Here is a 22,949-nt window from a genome sequence, read left to right as displayed (position 1 = left end):
GGAGTGGGTTGCCACTTCCTTCTCCAATGTGTGAAAGTGAAAAGTGAAAGTGAAGTTGCTCAGTCGTGTCCGACCCCTAGCGACCCCATGGACTGCAGCCCACCAGGCTCCTCCATCCATGGGATTTTCCAGGCAAGAGTACTGGAGTGCCTTGCCATTGCCTTCTCCGGAAGAAGAAGAGAGGAAGACCTTACTTTGTGGGAGTTGAGGAATCTTATGTGTGTGTGTCAGGGGGTGAGGGTGGGTCCCTTCTCCTTTCAGGTACATTTTAAGAATTCAATACACCAGATATTAAACTGTTTCATAGTTATGCTATGGGCATAAGATTCCCTAATATACACCTTGATTCTTCAAAGCTACTCTTATAATGCTTATGACTCCGAGACCTGCACAGTGCTTGGCATATAGCAGGCCCTTAATAAATATTTGTTGAATCAGTAAGCAAGCCTCACAGATAGTCATAATTAGAAATGTTTCACAATTTCCAGTTAAATTCCAAAAATATTTATTCGATCAGCACATATGCAAGATGTCTTGCTAGACCTTCTGTGCACAAGGGGGAGTATAGATGAAAAATTAAATAATGCTTAAGTCTAGTTCCCAGCGTGTGATCCTGCGAGGGGGATAAACATGCCATTACTAACTGTGACACTAGCAGCACAAAAATAAAGTCTTTAATAAAGCTGCTAAGTGCTTGGAAACTCAAGAACTAGTGAATTCTAGCCTCGAGAAACCAGGGAGAGAGTTTTTAAAGGGGACACCCAGGAGCAGGGGCGTCCTTCTGAGAGATGTGCGAGCTGCCTTTGTCGGGGGAAGAATAAAGATAGGTGAGACAGCAAAGGTGGTTTGGGACTAGGTTGTAAAGAAGCCTTGAACTCCCTCTAAGGAATACAGAGTCTAACTTGTGAGCAAAAGCACACTGGGAGATGTACTTTGAGAGCTGGCCAAGTGGTGCTAAGGAGGTAATGGAATGAAGGGGAGGAGGGAATAGTTAAAAGGAGACTCAACAAGGATCTGCCCTAGGGCAGTAGGGAGATGAAGGAGGCACCAGGGGGAAGAGAGATTTTGAAGGCAGAGTCTACAGGACTGATTGGTTACAGGGCGGGGACAACATTTCAAGCACGGCTTCATATCAGGTGGTGATCCAAGTAGAAACAGAAGTGCCTCCAGACTGGTAAAAGTTCGTTCTGTCCAATTTCAAGAAGGAAAACTTGCCAACCTTCTTTGATGAGTGTCCTCAGCCAGAAAGTCGCTGAGGATGCTGCCCTTCAGAGCCTTCTAGATACAGGCTTTCCGATCAGCAAAGGAGCAAGGACTCTGTGAGAGCCAGCACTTCCCCCCATCGAAGTCCCTGCATCCTCAGGCCAGGCCAGAAACCCAAGCTTCCCTGGTCAAGGGTCCCGCTGGGCCTAAGGCTCCCTTGGAAGTTCAACAAAGGTTCCAAAATGAATTCAAAGTGTCAGGAATAAATCCAATCTCCAATCTGTACAAAAAAGATCTTCACGACGAAGATAATCACGATGGCGTGATCACTCACCTGGAACCAGACATCTTGGAATGTGAAGTCAAGTGGGCCTTAGAGAGCATCACTATGAACAAAGCTAGTGGAGTTGATGGAATTCCAATTGAGCTATTTCAAATCCTGAAAGATGATGCTGTGAAAGTGCTGCACTCAATATGCCAGCAAATTTGGACAACTCAGCAGTGGCCACAGGACTGGAAAAGATCAGTCTTCATTCCAATCCCAAAAAAAGGGAATGCCAAAGAATGCTCAAACTACCACACAACTGCACTCATCTCACACACTAGTAAAGTCATGCTCAAAATTCTCCAAGCCAGGCTTCAGCAATATGTGAACCATGAACATCCAGATGTTCAAGCATGTTTTAGAAAAGGCAGAGGAACCAGAGATCAAATTGCCAACATCCGCTGGATCATGGAGAAAGCAAGAGAGTTCCAGAAAAACATCTATTTCTGCTTCATTGACTATGCCAAAGCCTTTGACTGTGTGGATCACAAGAAACTGTGGAATATTCTGAAAGAGATGGGAATCCCAGACCACCTGACGTGCCTCTTGAGAAACCCGTATGCAGGTCAGGAAGCAACAGTTAGAACTGGACATGGAACAACAAACTGGTTCCAAATAGAAAAAGGAGCATGTCAAGGTTGTATATTGTCACCCTGCTTATTTAATTTATATGCGGAGTACATCATGAGGAACGCTGGGCTAGAGGAAGCACAAGCTGGAATCAAGATTGCCGGGAGAAATATCAATAACCTCAGATATGCAGATGACACCACCCTTATGGCAGAAAGTGAAGAGGAACTCAAAAGCCTCTTGATGAAAGTGAAAGAGGAGAGTGAAAAGGTTGGCTTGAAGCTCAACATTCAGAAAACAAAGATCATGGCATCTGGTCCCATCACTTCTTGGGGAAATAGATGGGGAAACAGTGGAAACAGTGTCAGACTTTATTTTTTTTGGACTCCAAAATCACTGCAGATGCTGACAGCAGCCAGGAAATTAAAAGACACTTACTCCTTGGAAGGAAAGTTATGACCAACCTAGATAGCATATTAAAAAGCAGAGACATTACTTTGCCAACAAAGGTCCGTCTAGTCAAGGCTATGGTTTTTCCCGTAGTCATGTATGGATGTGAGAGTTGGACTGTGAAGAAAGCTGAACACCGAAGAATTGATGCTTTTGAACTGTGGTGCTGGAGAAGACTCTTGAGAGTCCTTTGGATTGCAAGGAGATCCAACCAGTCCATTCTAAAGGAGATCAATCCTGGGTGTTCCTTGGAAGGACTGATGCCAAAGCTGAAACTCCAATCCTTTGGCCACCTCATGCGACGAGTTGACTCACTGGAAAAGAGTCTGATGCTGGGAGGGATTGGGGGTGGGAGGAGACGGGGACAACAGAGAATGATATGGCTGGATGGCATCACTGACTCAATGGACATGAGTTTGAGTGAACTCCGGGAGTTGGTGATGGACAGGGAGGCCTAGCGTGCTGTGATTCATGGGGTCGCAAAGAGTCGGACACGACTGAGCGACTGAACTGAACTGAACTGAACTGAATCCAATCTCCAGGAAATGACTAGGTTTCCAAGCCAAAACAAGAAGTTTGAGCAGATTGATCCCATCTGGTTCTCATTAACCTTACATTAACCTGGGGCACCAATTTAAAAAAACAGATTCCAAGGCCCCACTTCAAGTCTACTAAATCCGCCTTTCCATGGCTGAGGCCCAAGAATCAACATTTAATAGAAGCTTCCGAGGTGATTCTTAAGCAATACAATTTGGGACCCACTGGTCAACTGGGTGTCCATTCCCACACTTCTGCAACATACTGAGAGCTGTCCACACTTCTGACGGCTGGCTGCAAGACCATTCCTTGGTTACCGCATTTGGTGTGCTGTCTTCCCCGCTCAACTATGAGGGCACTGAGCACAGGGAGTGCTCAGCCTTCATTTCAGACTTCCAGAAAACAGGGAGGACCATTTATCTGCCCAAAGAAAAGGCCTTTGCTTCCTACATTGGGAATATGGTCATCAAACACCCACACTGCTCCATTCGAGTAAAGAGTTAGGGATTTTAGAACAACTTATGAACCTCACAATGTCTGACAAGATGCAGAGTTGATTGAGGAAAACTTACAGACTTGGCTTCCGTACTGTTATCAAGGTAGTCTTCCCTCACGGCTAGGGAGAGCGCCGCTTGGTCCAGCTGTTGAAACAAAAAACAAAGCATTCTGCTGGCACTGAAAATTCTTCTGTACCATGTTAATGAGTCATGAGATCTGGATCCCTGCCATATTTTGAGCGTGTGTCACCATTACAAAAACAATTCAAAGCAAACAGGTGCTGCAGCAATCAATGACAGTTATCAAGTATCAGAGATCTGCCCCTGATTCCCTGATTCATGGTTTCTAACCTTTTGAATTTCTAACAATACTAAATATTGTCAAAGCTAAATGACTTTGAAATAGGATTATCTGATTTTCCCCCCTATTTGATGGGTGGAGAAATAAAATCCAGAGAGGTGATTTTGCTTTGGGAAATCTTTGCAAACTTTAGAACCCTCTCTGGAAAGTTTAAAATAGGTGATGAAAATACAAATAATAATCAGGCAACTAAATATGTATAATTATTATTAGAGAAAATTATAGCATAAATGCTTGAATTAAAACTTTCAGCAACTTAAAGGTAATCAAAGAGAAAATTATAATCTTTTCCAAAAAATGGGCTAGAATAATCAGATATCCATTTGCCCAAAAAAATAAATTTCAAACCGGACCTCATGACCTGCACAAAAATTAATATGATATAGATCTAGAACTACATATAAAACCTAACAATATAAAACTTCCTAAATCACTGTGGATTGGTGACTGCACCCATGAAATTAAAAGAAGCTTGCTCCTTGGAAGGAAAGCTATAACAAACCTAGACAGCATATTAAAAAGCAGACACATTACTTTGCCAACAAAGGTCTATATAGTCAAGGCTATGGTTTTTCCAGTAGTCATGTATGGATATGAAGTTGGACCATAAAGAAGGCTGAGCACCAAAGAACTGATGCTTTTGAATTGTGGTGTTGGAGAAGACTCTTGAGAGTCCCTTGGACTGCAAGGAGATCAAACCAGTCAATCCTAAAGGAAATCAACCCTGAATATTCACTGGAAGGACTAATGCTGAAGCTGAAGCTCCATTACTTTGGCCACCTGATATGAAGAGATGACTCACTGGAAAAGACCCTGATGGTGGGAAAGGTGAAAGGCAAAAAGAGAAGAGGGGACAGAGGTTGAGATGGTTGGATGGCATCACCGACTCAATGGACATGAATTTGAGCAAACTGGGAGATAGTGAAAGACAGGGAAGCCTGGAGTGCTGCAGTCCATGGGGTCTCAAAGAGTCAGACACGACTTAAGAGACTGAATAACAACAAATAATAAAACCTGCAGTAAAAAACATATGGGAAATTCTTTGACCTGGGGTTACACAGAGTTCTTAGATATGACACCAAAATCAGATACCTAAAATAAAAAATAAATTGGACCTCATCATCCTTAAACATTTTTGCTGTGTGAAAGACATTCTTAAGAGAATAAAAAAGATAAGCTACAGATAGGGAGAAAATATCTGAAAATCATATATATGACAAAGGACTTGCATCCAGAATATATAAAGAACCCTCATAACTCAATAAGAAAACAAACTGCCCAATTTAAAACTGGACAAGAGATCTGAACAGATATTTCACCCAAGAAAATATTCAAATGGAAAATAAATTTATGAAAGGATGCTTAAAATCACTAGTCATTAGAAAATGTAAATGATAGCCACAGTAAAATACCACTATACACCTACTGCTGCTGCTGCTGCTGCTGCTGCTAAGTCGCTTCAGTCGTGTCTGACTCTGTGCGACCCCATAGACAGAAGCCCACCAGGCTCCTCCGCCCATGGGATTTTCCAGGCAAGAGTACTGGAGTGGGTTGCCATTTCCTTCTCCTACTAGGATGGCAAAAACAAAAACACTGATAATGTCAGGGACTTCTCTGGCAGTCCAGTGGTTAAGACTTCTCGCTTCCACTACAAGGGGTATAGGTTCAATCTCTGGTTGGGGAACTAAGTTCCCACATGACTCATGGCATGGCCACAAAAACAAAACACTGATAATGCCAAGTACTGGTGAGGATGTGGAAAAACTAGCTCACTCATACACTGTTGGTGGGAATGCAACATGACAGAGTCACTTTGGAAATCAGTCTGATAGTTTCTTAAAAAACTGAACGTACATATGACCCAGCAATGTCACTTCCCAGCCACTTACCAAAGATAAAATGAAAACTTATACTCACACAGAAACCTGCATGTAACTTTATTCATTATTGCCAAAAATCTGAAACCCCAAATGTTCAACTGGCAAATGGATAAACTCTGATAGTCACCCATAAAAAGGAATAGACTACTGATACATGCAACAATATGGGCATATTTTAATCACATCCCCTAAAAAGACAAAACCACAGGGATGGAGAACAGGGGATGGGGAGAGTGGATGATTACAAAAGGGCAACACAAGGTAAATCTGGGGGAAGTGATGGGACGGACTATTGTCTGTCTTGATTATGGTGGTGATTCTGTGACTCCATGCATTTGTAAAAACTTACAGACTTGTGCTTCACAAAAAGTGAATTTAACTGTAAGTAAAATTTTAAATAAATAAAAATTTTAAAGTTCCAGAACTTCCTCTAAATTTCTGGCTGTTTTTTCTTGAGTATTAGCAACTGCCCAAAGACTGAATAAAACTGAACCCGACATCAAATTTTCTACCTTAAATCCTATCCACACATTTAAAAAGTTAAGCTAATTGGGGGGAAAGATGTTTTCATAACATCGACCTTGCCTGGGTGTATTGCTAAAAACCTCAAATTATTGCATTCAATCTTCTTCTCTAATTGGCCCTAAACAACCCAGTCACAAGCCAGCCTGGCTTCATCATATTCCAATTCCCAATACATCACCCTTTCTTCCAAAAATTAAGTAAGCCAGGAACATGAAACATGATATTATGATTAAGATGCTTTGGCTTTCAATTAGAGTTGAACCACTTGGAGAATTTTTTGAGCTTTAGTCTCAAAGGAAAGGAAACTGTGTAGACAATATCAAGAAAGCCAAAGGTTCCCTCTGATGAAATGAAGTTAAATCCATTTATTGTAAAAGTTTAGACAACTCAAGTGAAGTTACCGGACCTGTTTTAAATCTTCAGATTGCTACAGTTCCGAGGGAACCTCTTAAATATATGAAACCGATTGAATAAGGTTAGTCAACTAAAACTAGAAATAGACAAACGCTTGAGGCAAAAGACTTTCTCAAGAGGCCAATATTAGGACACTATGTTATTTGAGGTTTTTTAATCCATGCATTTGTTCAGTTCAGTTCAGTCGCTCAGTCGTGTCCGACTCTTTGCAACCCCATGAATCACAGCACGCCAGGCCTCCCTGTCCATCACCAACTCATATTGCAAGTAGAAAACAAAATACATGTTTAGGAAATCCGATACCCTGAACTGAACTATGAATGTTTTTTCTCTGACCGAAACAACACACAGGTTAGGAAACAAAACAGTAATACAAGAAGAAACATCTCACACATTATGATGTAGTTATAGGAGAAAAAAGAAAAACTTTATCTCCAGGTAAAGTCTGGAGATATCCTTATCGTCCCTACAGATTTTACTAAGAGTCTCACAAATGCAGGCTGCTGGGTGATGATCACATCAAGTCACTGTTCTGGTAACACATACTGACACAACCTTGACCTTCCGAACACTCTTTCAGGACCACAGATATTCCAAAGTCTTTTATTGTCCCTTAAATCCTCATTCTTGCTATCTCCTTACACAAAATGAACCCAAACACATGTAGCAAGATATGTTCTAAGGCATTAATCTGCCATTTTGTGTATTTTTGTTTTTCCTTTCTCCCATTTAAGTCTGTGGCAAATTTTGTGTCATCCTGCCACAGAGGAACTTGGAGCACCATCGTGTAGCTGTGAGCAGCCCCCAGCTTGCCAAACCACATGTTTGGGACTACCCATTGGAAGAGTGCCTTTTTTCTTCACCCAAAGATACAACCTAAGAGTATGCTCACAGTGATGTGCCGTCCCAAAGCAGGTTTTTTTCCCCTTATCCCCATGGGTTTGTGGGATTAGAAAAACCTAGAACATGGAGGAAAACAGCAATAGAATGTGATGGAAAAGGAAGTCTAAATGCATTGAGGGAGAAGAGTTTAGGGGTAAGAGAGAGTTCTCCCAGAGCAGAAAGAAGACCTTTGAGGCAGTCAAAGAAGTCAGAGTTTCTTGTGAGCAGAGGGACCAGTCAATACCCCTAGAAAATGGCAGGATTTGAGAGGGAGTTAGGGGCCCAGGGGCCCAGCAGCAGAGAAGCACATCTGAAGGGGCCACAGGGGCTGGGGTAGCAGGTTTCTTTTCAGAAATAGATAACTGATGATCAGAAGGTCTCCAGTCCCCTAGGACAGGGGTCCCCAACCTCCAGGATCTAATGACTGATGTCTGAGGTGGAGCTAATGTAATCATAATAGAAATAAAGTGACAATAAATGTAATGGGCTTGAATCATCCCCCACTCCTGGTCCATGGAAAAACGGTCTTCCAAGAAACTGGTCCCTGGTGCCAAAAGGGTTGGGGATCACTACCCTAGGAGAAGGCTGAGAAATGAAGAAGCTGCCAAGTGAGGAAGGGTCTAGACTGGCTCACTTTCCAACTAGAAGGTGGGGTGGGAGTTTAGAGACAGAGATGAGACCGACTAAAGAAAATGCCTGTTTCTTGTGCATCTGAATTTGAGATCTGAGATGTATGTTTGGCACAAAAATTGAAGAGAAACATTCCCCAAATGGTTCTGACAAGCTGCCTGATCATGATTTAAGAGAAAGGTACCTTTTGCCATGTGCTACTGTGCACCAGTATCTATCCTGTGAACTGTCAGCAAGTTCATCCCATTTAAATCTCACAGCAACAGTGAAAAGTAAATTCAAACCAACCTTTCATTACACCTGGGGAAAATGAGACTGAGAGAAGTGAAACAACCTGCACAAAGACATTCAGTGAGTAGATCACAAAGCCAAGTCTCAATCTCTTTAAACACCAAAGCCTACTCTTTTTCCCACTATGGTAGTGGTTTTCAAATTACGTTCCACAAAACTTAAAAGGTGCTTCATAAGCTCCAAATATTCAGTTAGATTTTTTTTTAGAGTTTTAACTACTTCTAACAAAAGCAACATTCACAAATTTTACAACACTGGCAGCCATCGATACACTAGTTTTTGTTATCAGGTTCACCAGGCTTTATGAAGATCTCAGAAGAAAGCTGTTCCTACCAATACCTAGACATATGCTTGAACTTCTAGCAGCTGTGTCATGGTTAGAAAGACTGTTGCTCTAACCTGTTAATTCAGGTGTGTGAATAGCCCCTCATACAAAATGGTATGAACAGGGATATACCTAAAGCAAACACACACTGCACTCAAATGCCAGGCCATGCTCAAACACATCATCTTGGAAGAAGCTGCCACCTTGGCAGAGGAGACCTGTAGTAAGCACATGAGTACCTTCTTACATTTGGAAAGTGCTCTATTATTGACAGTTCAGTTTCTCTAGGATCAGTATAATTGAATAATAAGCGTGCAAGGCAAGCTGTTAAAAATTGATTATTGTGATCCTCTATTACTCATGTTTCCCATAAGCTGGTATTCAAACAACAGGCTTGATTAGACCCAAGTTCATTTTTTTTCTTTTCTTTTGGCATCATTGGTGATAGTTCATGCTTCCCACTGTATAGTATCAGGAGGTACACAAAATCTGGTTGTCCCACGTTTAGCAATGGCCTACCATTGATATCTGGGTTCATCTGATATCAATCTGCTCTCTCCTGAATTTTCCCATCAACCATTCATCTAATAGTTTTAGCAGCCACTGATGACAATTGTTTTCATCCTTTTATATATTAGGGATTTTTTTAAATGGTAATCTTTAAGTTCTATTATTTCTCCTGCCTTTTAAAGCTGAGAAATCTGTATGAAGGTCAGGAAGCAACAGTTAGAACTGGACATGGAACAAGACTGGTTCCAAATAGGGAAAGGAGTACGTCAAGGCTGTATATTGTCACCCTACTTATTTAACTTATATGCAGAGTACATCATGAGGAATGCTGGGCTGGAAGAAGCACAAGCTGGAATCAAGATTGCCGGGAGAAATATCAATAACCTCAGATATGCAGGTAACACCACCGTAACACCACCCTTATGGCAGAAGGCGAAGAAAAACTAAAGACCCTCTTGATGAAAGTGAAAGAGGAGAGTGAAAAAGTTGGCTTAAAGCTCAACATTCAGAAAACTAAGATCATGGCATCTGGTCCCATCACTTCATGGGAAATAGATGGGGAAGCAATGGAAACAGTGACAGACTTTATTTTGGGGGGCTCCAAAATCACTGCAGATGGTGACTGCAGCCTTGAAATTAAAAGACTCTTGCTCCTTGGAAGAAAAGTTATGACCAACCTAGACAGCATATTTAAAAGCAGAGACATTATTTTGCCAACAAAAGTCCGTCTAGTCAAGGCTATGGTTTTTCCAGTAGTCATGTATGGATGTAAGAGTTGGACTATAAAGAAAGCTGAGCACTGAAGAATTGATGTTTTTGAACTATGGTGTTGGAGAAGACTCTTGAGAGTCCCTTGGACTGCAAGGAGATCCAACCAGTCCATCCTAAAGGAGATCAGTCCTGAATATTCATTGGAAGGACTGATGCTAAAGCTGAAACTCCAATACTTTGGCCAACTGATGCGGAGAACTCATTTGAAAAGACCCTGATGCTGGGAAAGATTGAAGGCGGGAGGAGAAAGGGACCACAGAGGATGAGATGGTTGGATGGCATCACTGACTCAATGGACATGAGTTTGAGTAAACTCCAGGAGTTGGTAGTGGACAGGGAGGCGTGGCGTGCTGCAGTCCATGGAGTCACAAAGAGTCGGACACGACTGAGTGACTGAACTGAAGTGAATCTTGAAGTTCTATTATTTCTCCTGCCTTTTAAAGCTGTAATTCTCCTATAAACAAGAATTTTCTCTCATTAGGTATGAGGTTACCCTGAAATCAGTCAAATTTAGTATGCTGTAGATTAAAATAGATATATCAACTAAATATGCATGTGATTCTTATTTGGAACCTGAATCAAAGACCAACTGTTAACTTTTTTAGAGGACAATCAGCAAAACTGAAAATTAACTTACTTCAAAACACCACTTAGGGTAATTATTGATAAGTATGATCCTGTTTACTTTGTTGTTTGGGGTTTGCTTTTCTAGGCCTTTTCCCTGTTTCCTGTCTAGAGAAGTTCTTTAGCATTTGTTGTAGAACTGGTTTGGAAGTGCTGAGTTCTCTTAGCTTTTGTTTGTCTATGAAGCTTTTGATTTCTCCTTCAAATCTGAATGATATCCTTGCTGGATAGAGTAATCTTGGTTGTACGTAGGTTTTCCCTCTCATCACTATAAGCATATCCTGCCATTCCCTTCTGGCCTGCAGATTTTTCTTGAAAGATCAGCTGTTAGCCTTACGGAAATCCTGTTGTGTGTTATTTGTTTCTTTTCCCTTGTTGCTTTGGAGACACAGACATTTTGGACATAGTGGGGGAAGGAGAAGGCGGGATGATATAAGAGAATAGCACTGAAACATATACATCACCATATGTAAAACAGATAGCCAGTGGGAGGGGTGGGATGAGGAGGGAGGTGGGAGGGAGGTTCAAGAGGGAGGGGACATATGTATATCTAATATTGATTCATGTTGATATATGGCAAAAACCATCATGATATTGTAAAGTCATTATCCTCTAATTAAAATATATATATAATTTTTAAAAAACACCACTTAATGTATTTGCACAATACAGGATATCACAATAGTTCTGAAATTAAGAACAAAAGTCTGGTTTTTTTAGGCCACATGGAATGTGAGATCCTAGTTTCCTAGCCAGGTAAACAGGTAAACTCCCTACACCGGGAGCAGGAAGTCTTAACCACTGGACTGCCAGGGAAGTTACCAAGAATGACAGTCTTAAAACATGGTTTGTTGGTTTGTTTAAGTGAGTAATCTGTCAACATGGGACAGAGGTCAATTGGGCCATCACCATCATCATAGAGCACTGAAGAGCATGTCTTATGCTGAAAGCATTAGAATATTCTCAGTGCCATGCTGTTGTCCCATCACGCAACACAAAAATACAGCTGTCTCTGTAGCTAACAATTTCCTCTTGAAGAGATGGTAATTCTTTCAATGACTAAAGATTTTTTATTGAGGCCGCCATTGTCTAAATTAGAGATGGACAAACTACAGTCTGCAGGCCAGCCTACCATACAGCCATCCTCATTTATATACATACTGTCTATAGCTGCTTTACCACACATAACAGCAGAGATGAACAGTTGAAACAGAGATCAACATAGCCCACACAGCCTAAAATATTTCCTATCTGATCCTTTACAGAAAAAAATTTGCCAGTCCCTTGGTATTAATAAAAACATGAACTCCAGCATATATATTTTTTAAAGTTAACATATCAGGAGAGAATAATACATCCTGAAGTTTTTATATTTATGTGATTTAGATATCAATATACCAAAGTGAACTATCATATGACCCAGCAATCCTACTCCTGGGCATATACCCAGAAAAAAACGTAATTCAAAAAGATACATGCACCCCAGTGTTCATTTCAGCACTATTTACAACAGCCAGGACATGGAAGCAACCTAAATGTCCACCAACAGAGGAATGGATCGTGAAGCTATGGTACATATATCAATGGAATATTACTCAGCCGTAAAAAGGAAAGCAATTGTACCATTTGTAGAGATATGAATGGACCTAGAGACTGTTATACAGGGTGAAGTCAAAAAAAACAAATATCATATATTAATGCACATACATGAAATCTAGAAAAATGGTATAATCTTATTTGTAAAGCAGAAATAGAGACACAGATGTAGAGAACAAACATAACAGGGAAAGGAGGGAGGGTGGGGTGAACTGGGAGATTGGGATTGACATACAGCCACTATTTGCCACTATTATGTAAAAAATAGGTAACCGATGAGAACCTTGGAGAAGGAAATGGCAACCTACTTCAGTGTTCTTGCCTGGAGAATTCCCATGGACGGAGGAGCCTGGATTACAGTCCACGGGGCTACAAAGAGTCGGACACACCTGAGCACGCATGAACAAATGAGAACCTACTGTATAATACAGGGAACTCTACTCAGTGCTCTGTGCTGATCTAAATGGGAAGGAAATCTAGAAAACAGGGGCTATACGTACACATATGACTGACTCACTTTGCTGTACAGCAGAAACTGACAGAGCAGTGTAAACAACTCCAATAAAAAGTATCGACAGACCAGTAATAACAAAGAACAGAATGGGGGAGAAAATCAGCGGTTCAACAAAATTTTCATTACTAAAGGAACTGTAGAAGCAAAAAAACAAAATGGAATCAAAAGACAAAACAATTTAAGAAGTGCTGTTTGCATTCTTGCCAAGTTCTCTGCCTGATGAATCTTCTGCTGTTGGCAGTTTTCTGACGATTTCCTGACTTTCCAGTATGACTTTCCAGTGTCATACTCCCCACCTAAGGGTATGTCCTTGTGGCCCATTCCTTTATGGAAGAGATGCTTACTCTCCCAGCAGAAAATGCAACCAAGCACTTAGAACAATTTTTGCCTTATCATCTGAAAGGAAGGACGAAAGATTCAAGACTGAACTTGACAATGAAATTTTGGGCATATACGCAAGATCTTAGTGAAAGGAAAACAAGGAACCAGAGCATGTGTTCACTCCTTTGTCAGAGGAATGAGGGGAGGGGAAAAGCAGAATTCAGAAGGTCTTAGCCCATCTCTCCCCACTAGAATTAAGGGGTCCCGCACATGCTCAGGGTAGATATTTAACAGCCAGATCACAGATCACTTGAAACCCACTCACTGGCTTCTTGAAAGGCTGACATAACCAGTTTGTTCATGATTTACAATCTGCAAATCTAGCAAAGAATAGTCTAGGTCTTTTAAGAGTTAGCAGAATTTTCAACTTTCTCATTTCACTAAGGTGGTATGAGTCTTTTTCCCTGGGAAGGCAACCCAAAAGGCTAACCTTGGACTGAACAAGCATGATGAACGAGTCCTCACTGTACCTTCAAGATGTGTTCATTGGACATCTTGTCATCAGAGGACACATATAAACGGATGAACACAGAATTGCTGTATTGGCCACGAAACGTTGCAAGGGTCTGCAGAAGGCTGAACTTTCTCTCTGACCAAACCCCTTCAGGACCGATATTGGATTCAAGCACAGGCCAGCGGAAAGGTGAGTGCCGCAGGATATGTAATAGTGGCTTGGCATCTGCTTTTTCAATGGCTTCTGAAAGGGAGTAAGTAGGAAGGGAGAGTTAGATTTGCAAACTGGATCATCAAACTAGGAAGCATGTATATTTTCTCAAGAGAAAATTCCAGTAAGGCCCCAACCTAATTTTTTAGGGAGAGGTACAGTGGGTTGCCCATAACCACAGAGATAGAACTACCTATGACTCCCACTTCAATGTGACTGTCTAGGCCTGATGTTCTTGCCAGGAGAGCTAACGGAACCTGCCTGATCTTCCCAACAATGGAAGGTGTGCTTGTTATATTGACCAAAGCCAATAAGCAATGTTAAGCTGAGAACACTTTGCAAGACTAAGGGACAACCCTAACTAAAGGAAACTGCTCAATAAAACTAATCACTCCCCAGTAAAAATGAATTATTGCTTCACACACTTTCATTATCTTTTACTGCCCTCTTCCAGCTCACCAAACAACATCCCAAAACCTAAACAACTTAACACATTTCCCAGAGGCACTAACCTATTTCTGCAGTAGCCTTGAGAAAGAGGACCAGGTAGAATGTCCAGTGTATCTTTTCATTCCAATCAGACCCAAGATGCTGAGACAGGCCAAAGGTCCCCAACAAAGATTCCTGTCAAGCTGAGAAGCAGAAGGAGCCTGGCCTGCCTGGAAATCTGGATTTCTCTGGGCCCCAGGAGGTTCCAAAGGACACAGTAACACTCCCAAGTGCCCTCCCTCATAGGCTCCTTCTCAAACCAGATCTAGCCTCCGGATTCGGCTTTCTGTACCATATGCAGTACGGTTTGCCCTTCTGACCGTACCCATGTCTCACAGACTAACTGATACCCAAAGAATCTAAGCCATCCACAGGAATAAAATTTTCCTAGTTGATCCATCAAGCTAGCAACAGACCATTAAGACAGAGGTAGTCAAAACTCAGCTTTGGAAAATAGCTCCTTTCTTTAAGCAACATTCTTAGTAGAATTCTTAGTAGTTCTCTTTTTCCTTAAACAATATCTTTAAACATTAATAGAGCTCTGGAAAATAAGGGTGGTAAGTTATTTTATTTTCTTTATTACTCACTCTCATTCATGCAAGATGAATAAAGGATTTTGGCTTTCTGTATGGCTTCAGTGTCCCGTCTTCTACTGATTGATTTCTCCAAAAGTGCTAGGAAGGTTAAAAAAGGATTCATTAGTATCCACCCACAGGTGATGCTGAGTTGGAGGTCATTTGATAATCACAGTGTCAGCCTCCAGAAAATTAAATGTTAAGACAGACAACCCTAGAAAAGATAAATCTATAAAAGATATGCAGACAGCAGAAATGATTCCAAGTTGCTGGAGATTCAAATAAAAAATATTTAACATTCTCTTCTCCAGGGTTCTCCTACTTCCAACTGAGACTTGACCTTCTACGGGGGTTAATGTTTTCTGCCACCTATACACACACACACACACAGAATTCATTTTTTCAAGAACCAAAAATAACTGAATTCTATTCCCTGTTTCTGCACCGAGTAATATTCTCAAAAGAGGCAATTTCATCAGGGTTGGTTTCTTAAGATTTCTTCACAGTCCAGCCTCTTGGGGAGGTCACCTGGAAGAAATTTCTCATTAGAAGTTTTATTCAATGTTGCCTATACATGCTGTGGACCTGGTAGATGTTGTTTAGACAGGAAATGGAGAAGCAAGAATGGAAACTGCCCCTACCCAAATTGCCTGAAAACTTGTCCATTTACACATTCAAAGTCCTGGCCGTTTAAAATGAGGCCATGCATACAAAATGGTTGCCAGAATGGATGCAAACCCACCTGGAAAATGATTTTCTATTTATAAAATCACTGATGCTATTTTTTGAAGGTAGAAAATGACAGCTGTCACTATTTCTTTAAATAAGGAAATAGGAAAGCTAAAGACTCAATAAAAACTACCCTACCCACAAAATAACACCTTGGATGTACTTAAGAGTATCAGTTTACCAACAAGAAGCCAAGACAAAGAATTCCCACACAGCACCATGGCACTGCCTACACTGAGCTGTGTCAAATTGCAGTTGTCAGGGCATTTGGCATTTATTTCTGAAACAACCAAGCAGCCTCCAAATGATACAACAGATGCTCCTACAGTACTTTGAATAGCTTCAAGATACAATGTACAGAGCTAATCAAATTAATAAATAATAACATATTCCCTACAGCAGAAATCTACTTCTCAACTAGAAGTTCTACATTTCAAAAAATGCAACCAAGAGCTTCTGTCTAGTTTTCTGTAAGCATCTATACATCAAATAAGTCCAGATAACTAGATATATTCAAATAAAATAAATTGAGTTCAGTGTGGGCATTGTCAATTATTTCAGCTTGTTTCCTTCTTGTGTATTATCACAGCAATAAAAGTGGGATAACTAGCCCCAAGGATAAAGGAAAGGGATTTCATTTTTTAATAAACAGAAATCTTTAAAACTATACCTACATATATTTCTATTCAAATCAGATCATGTCCCTTTCCACCACACTGCTTCCACAGTCACTGGATTGCTGGGGAGACACATTTGAAAGTAAATAAACCAAATCTTATTTGGAGATGTAATATTATCCTGATGTTATAAACACTCCACAGGCTGCAAACATGAATACCCTGGGGACCAAAAAAGAGCCATGACACAAAAGAACTCAAAATATTACATATCAACCTGAGTATGTACCCAGGGCACTCTGTGTATCACGAGAGGGGGGAAAGCGAACACCTATATGTTAGGTAGGGAAATGCCAAAACATTAACCGTGAACAAATATCAATAACTCTTATGTGTCAAAATTCTAGTTTCTGTACCATAATTTGGCCTTCGAAACAAATTCAGCTGCCCCAGGTTCCTTGTCCTACCGTTTCCTTTTCCTCCCCTTCTCTTCAAACCCAAGCAGGCAGGAGAATGTCGATATGCAGACAAGTGTTGGGACAATCAGCTGGCAGCATCCATTTTATGTATCTCTGTATTTCAGTTAGTAGTAAGAAGTATAAAATCTAGCCTGGAGAGTCATTAATGAGTAGAAAACAAAGCCTAACAAAGGCAATTATTTGGGTTATTAAAATGTCCTTAAAGAACTGAGGACTCATGGATCACCCATATAAGGGTATTCCTATCAGAGTCTGCATTGTTTCCTGGAAGATTTCTTAGTCTCCTATCACCTCCATCTAGGTATTTCCAACAATGCTACAATAGAAAAGGAAAACTCCAGCTCATAGTGACCTAGAGTGCAACAACCTTTAGACTTGAAAATCAGTTCCAAAGTGCCTATGATGATTAAAATTTGATGTGTGTGTGTGCACGCATGCACATGTGCGAATGTATACAGGGTATTTTTTCTTCTCACTACACTTAGTCAAATAAAATTTGTTTTGTCCCCCAAAAGGCAAAATAACACACACAGTCAAGAGGGTGGGTTTTCAATCACAAATACGCGGGTTCCAGTTGCAGCTTGCTGCTTCATTAGATGGAACTTCAGCAAGTTACTTAATCTCTCCAAGCCTCAATTTCTTCATCTGTAAATCTGGACAAATAATAGTGCCTATCTCCTGGAGCTGCGGTGACAATCAAACACTATAATGCACAGAAAGTCCCTTCTCAATGCCACAGCACATGGTAAGTGATCGATCAACAGTGGCTTTAACAGGTTTCCAGGCTGAGTTAGCTATACACAGAATTGTAAAGTAATCAAGCTCATTTCTAGTGATTCTTCCATAAATGTTTTTTCCTCCTCCCTTCTCAGGATATTGGTAACAAAAGGCCTTCTACTAACCCAAGACACTGGCACTCCTTGCATACGACTCTTTACAAACTAGATCTTCCTTACCAACCAAGGAAAAGCCCATGCCCTCGGCATTTCCTCTGCTTCCACAGTAGAGGCAATAGAGAGGATGTCTGAAAATATGCTGCCTGCATTCCTCATCCTTGACAGCAAGGCCTTTTCTTTCTGTTAACTTTTTCAGTGAAATTATAACATACCTACAGAAATGTGCCCCAATCATAATTTGAAGGATTTTCATGGAGTAAATACCCACATAACCAACATTCTGACCAGAACCCCAGGGGCCCCTTGTGCTCCTTTCCAGTCACTATCTCCAATCAAGAAGACAATCAACATCTTCTTTGATGAAGTACTTACTCAACTCTGTTTCTCACATTTCTATTGGTAATCTATAAACCAGTTCCTTATTGATTTATAGAAGTTCTTTATATATTCTACACACACAAGTCCTTTGTTGAGTATTTGTACTGCAGTTTCTTCTTCCATTCCATAGACTTCATTTTCTTAATGGTATCATATAACAAGCAGAAATATTAATGCAGTCCAATGTGATCAGTGATCATTTTTTTCCATTTTGGTAAGCATGTTTTGTGTCTTATTTAAGAAATTTTTGCCTACCCTGAGGTCATGAAGATAGAATCCAATGATTTCCTCTAGAATCTTTACTGGTTCACATTTAGATCTACAGTCCATATGGAAATTGGTTTTGCCCATACCTTTGTAATACAGGCTTGGCCTCACAGGGGATGAATCATGAGAGAATTTTCATAAAGAAGGTATTTTTGATCATTGGGCCTCAAATATTATCAAAACATAAAATTGGCATTAACAATATCTATTCTCCACTAGATCAAGTGCTCTCTGGGGCAGGACCCTGGGTCACATTCATCTTTGAACACCAGAGCTTAGCAATTGGCATGGCTGGTGTTCAATGTCTGCTGAGTCTTCCTCTCAAGGAAAGTCTGAGTTTTTTGTGCAAATGAAATGTGAGAAACTGGACTTCTCTTATTATTTCTTTTTATAATCAGCAATGTCCTGATTATTCTAACATCCATAACCTCCTTTTCTCACATTCCAGTCCCTATATCACACAGTGAGATCCAAGATTTCATCTGTTTTTTGTGAATGCTGTTTTTTAAAAATTATTTATTTATGCCTGTGCTGGGTCTTTGTTGCTGTGCTTGGGCTTTCTCTAGCTGCAGTGAGTGAGGATTACTCTCTTCTTGTGGAGCATGGGCTCTGGAGCATGCAGGCTTCAGTAGATGTGGCACACAGGCTTGGTTGCCCCACCACAGCCTGTGTAATCTTCCCTGACCAGGGATCTAACCTGTGTCCCTTGCATTGGCAGGTGGGCAAATACCGGTTTTTAAGCTACCCAAGTCTTTTTTTCACCAACGGTCGTGGGTTAACCATCCACTTCCACTTTCCTTCTCTTCTATGAGGGAGGGGGGAGGGGGACACATAGCATTCCACCTCCTTTAAGCACAGAAGCCAGATATGACTATCAATTCTACTCATTCAGTCTACTTCTGCTCAGACAGGGCCTTTACTGAGAGCTCTGGAATAAGACAGCATTCCAAAGGAACAGTCATACTCCTGAGAACTTGGCAGTTCCCTGGTAAGTCGGGAGCTCAGGATAATCACGTTCAGCTCAGGCCAATCATTTGGTTTTCTGCAATACTTAAGACTTTCCCAACTAAGACTGTTTTCAAAAACTCCCCATGCACAAAGTTTGAGGCCTGTGAGCATACACCTACCAAGAACTCTGGTGTTAAGCTGATGCCATTTAAAGAAGATGGCTCTCAGAGCACAGGGATTCTTCACTTGATCTTAGCCAAAAGGCTGAGAAGTAATGAGCACAGGGATTCTTTCAAAACTTGCTCCTCTGTGTTCTTCCTCAGACCCTGTAATTATTCTGTGTGCCAGTTCTAAAGGGGACTATCTGGCTATTTGCTACGAGTTCACTGGAGCTGTTTGCCTGATTTGCTTAATAGAAGCAGCAACAGTATTCTAAAACCTTGTCAAATTGAATTCTCAATTTCATGCAGATAAGTATTTCCCTCAGAAATCAGAGGGAAGTGTCCTCTTTATTCTAGTGAGAGAAAATACATGAAAACTCAAAACTTTAGAAAACCAGATCTACATTTTAAGGGAAAATGTGTCCTTCCACACCTACATAATAAACAGAATATTCTCTAGACACATCTATTTTTTTAAACCTATCATATGATGGTCTGGTTTCTCCTTTGGTGGTACTTAAAAACCACCTTTGGCTGGTCCATGGTTGAATGTCACCTCTAATCATACTATTTTTAGTCTCTGTTGATTTTCCAGGCTACAGACTTCAATTTGGTTTCCAGGCTCCTCAGTTTATTTACCGTACTGAAAAATTTCATTTTTCTAACTCACACTTCATGGGTATTAAATTCTTATGCAGTTAGACGTGGAGACTCTAAATCAGCTTGCAAAGCCCGTTGTTATTCTCATTAAAAAAAATAAAATCCAAGTTAACTAAGTCATGGTCTGTGGATCCCATAACCCTCATGTTTTCACACGAATTGTGTGACACTTGACTTTGCAGTTCCTCAGCCCCATAGTCGGTCAAGCATGGGATTAACTGAGTCTGTTTGACATACTGAAAAGACAATAAGAGCTGATACTTCTCATTCTTCTGGAAAACTCCCACCCAAATATAGGGAGAGAAGCTGTCAGAAGGCTTTCCTCTGTTCATTTTTTATGATCGTCTCATAAATGATAATTGTTGGTTGGCACTGCTGCTGCTGCTGCTGCTGCTGCTGAGTCACTTCAGTCGTGTCCGACTCTGTGTGACCCCATAGACAGAAGCCCACCAGGCTTCCCCGTCCCTGGGATTCTCCAGGCAAGAACACTGGAGTGGGTTGCCATTTCCTCCTCCAATGTGTGAAAGTGAAAAGTGAACGTGAAGTCGCTCAGTCATGTCTGACTCGTAGCGACCCCATGGACTGCAGCCTACCAGGCTCCGCCGTTCATGGGATTTTCTAGGCAAGAATACTGGTTGGCACTAGCTTAAGAAAAAGGGACAGAGATTATTTTAGGGGCATTAAAAACCTCTAACTCATCAATCTAAATCATGGGTTACCAAATACATAAAAATATTCCCAGTTTAGCATCAAGGACCTTTTTGACCCAGAATGAAATTAATTTTATACAACCGCCAGACACTACAAAAGTCTAACAGAAGGTAACTCTTTTATTATGTTCACTTGTAAGTGAATTTTTAAGGATTTCGCTTATCAGGGTCACACTTCAAAATAATTTAAATTTTAAAATCACTCCTTGATGGCATAGCATTACAATGAATCTACCAACATGATATTTTAACTCATAAAAATAGCTTTCCTATTTAGATAATTTGTATCTTAGCAGATAATTCAATGTAAGACCTGTGCTGAACTTAAAGAGTCATTAAAATTCATCTTCAGCATTTTTCCTATAGGACAAATATTAATTACACTTTTCCTGCCTATTTCTACCATCTTAACATTACAAGGAAAAGGCCACATATGGTTACATACCCCCCACAGTGGTCCTTCCTGAGCAGTCCTGAGACATTCAAGGACCCTGGTGACAGTGTTCATTTATTAAGCACCTGCTCTGTGCCAGGTGTATTGTACATGACCTCAATTAATCCCCCACCAACCCTAAACAGCATGTATCATTAACCCTAGCCTACAGGCAAGAAAACTGTAATAACTTGTCCAAGAAAACTCAGCTAGTAAAGTTAGAGCTTGGATTTGGACCCAGGCCCTTGACTTTTGCTCATTTGACTAGCAGGTGCCCAGCAAAATTCTGCAAGTTTCTTTCCTATGTAAGAACAAGGCCCTCAGGTGGCTAAACCAGAGGCAGTCCTCATGGACTTTCTTGACAGAGTTCTTCATCACATTAATAACTGAAAGAAATGCCTTCCCAGGTTATACTGAGACTGGTTTTTTCAGCAGTGGAGTGTGTCTGTAATGAGCCACCTACCCACTTTGCCCTGTAACCCTATTTGAGACCAGGGACACACACTCCTGAGGCTCCTAGTCAGAGGCAGGAGGCCTGGTGAGGTTTGATTAAAACAAAATTAGCTGGTCCCTAAAGCTTAACTTCACATTATGTCCTAGTACAAACCAGTGGTTTCCAAACTTGAGCATGCATCAGTATCATGAGAAGGGCTTCTTTTTGTTTTTATTGGAATATAGTTGATTTACGGTATTATTTTAGTTTATGATCTATAGCAAAGTGATACAAGTATACATATATATATTCTTTCATATTATTTTTCATTATGTTTTATTATAGTATATTGAATATAGTTCTTTCTGTTATACAGTTGCACCTAGTTGTTAATCTATTTTATATATAGTAGTTTGTATCTGCTAATCCTAACCTCCTAATTTATCCCTCCCCCCACCTCTTTCCCCTTTGGTAATGATAAGATTGTTTTCTAGGTCTGTGAGTCTATTTCATAGGTAAGTTCATATGTGTCACATTTTCAGTTCCATATATAAGTGATATTATATGGCAGTTGTATTTCTCTTTCTGACTTACTTCACTTGGTATGATAATCTCTAGGTCTATTTCTCCAGGCCAGAATACTGGAGTGGGTAGCCTTTCCCTTCTCCAGGGGATCTTCCCAACCCAGGGATCAAACCCAGGTCTCTCGCATTGCAGGTGGAGTCTTACCAACTGAGCTGCAAGGGAAGACCAAGAATACTGGAGTGGGTAACCTATCCCTTCTCCAGTGGATCTTCCCGACCCAGGAATTGAACCGGGGTCTCCTGCATTGCAGGCAGATTCTTTACCAACTGAGTTATCAGGGAAGCCCCTCATGTTGCTGCAAATGACATTATTTCATTCTTTTCATGGCTGATTGTACATTCCATTGTGTATACATACCACATCTCCTTTATTCATTCATCAGTGGACATTTAGGTTATTTCCATGTCTTGGCTACCATAAATAGTGCTATGAACACTGGTGCATGAATGTATTCAAACTAGAGTTTTCTCTGTATATATGCCCAGGAGCAGGATTGCTGGATCATATGGCAACTCTATTTTTAGTTTTTGAAAGTCTCCATGGTGCTTTCCACAGTGGCTGCACCAATTTACATTCTCATTAACAGTGTAAGAGGGTTCCCTCTTCTCCACACCCTCTCCAGCATCTGTTATTTGTAGA

The 22,949-nt window shown here is 40.7% G+C and overlaps 1 protein-coding gene across 1 annotated transcript in view; it reads right to left on the bottom strand.

Annotated features, from left to right (window-relative positions):
- The window catches only part of PHEX (phosphate regulating endopeptidase X-linked), a 218,853-nt gene that overhangs the window by 158,056 nt on the left and 37,848 nt on the right, over window positions 1-22,949 (bottom strand). Inside the window, exons 4-6 of the mRNA XM_055393675.2 lie at window positions 15,027-15,113; window positions 13,757-13,983; window positions 3,658-3,726 (exon numbers count right to left, since the gene is read on the bottom strand). Of these exons, the coding sequence (XP_055249650.1) occupies window positions 3,658-3,726; window positions 13,757-13,983; window positions 15,027-15,113 (383 nt within the window). The remainder of the gene's footprint in view (window positions 1-3,657; window positions 3,727-13,756; window positions 13,984-15,026; window positions 15,114-22,949) is intronic.

This window comes from Moschus berezovskii, chromosome X (assembly GCF_049115385.1).
Source record: "Moschus berezovskii isolate FMDL1 chromosome X, NW_MosBer_1.0, whole genome shotgun sequence".
In the NCBI taxonomy this organism is placed as follows: Eukaryota; Metazoa; Chordata; class Mammalia; order Artiodactyla; family Moschidae; genus Moschus; species Moschus berezovskii.
Note: the sequence above shows the minus strand (reverse complement) of the source record. Positions and strands in the feature narration are given on the sequence as shown.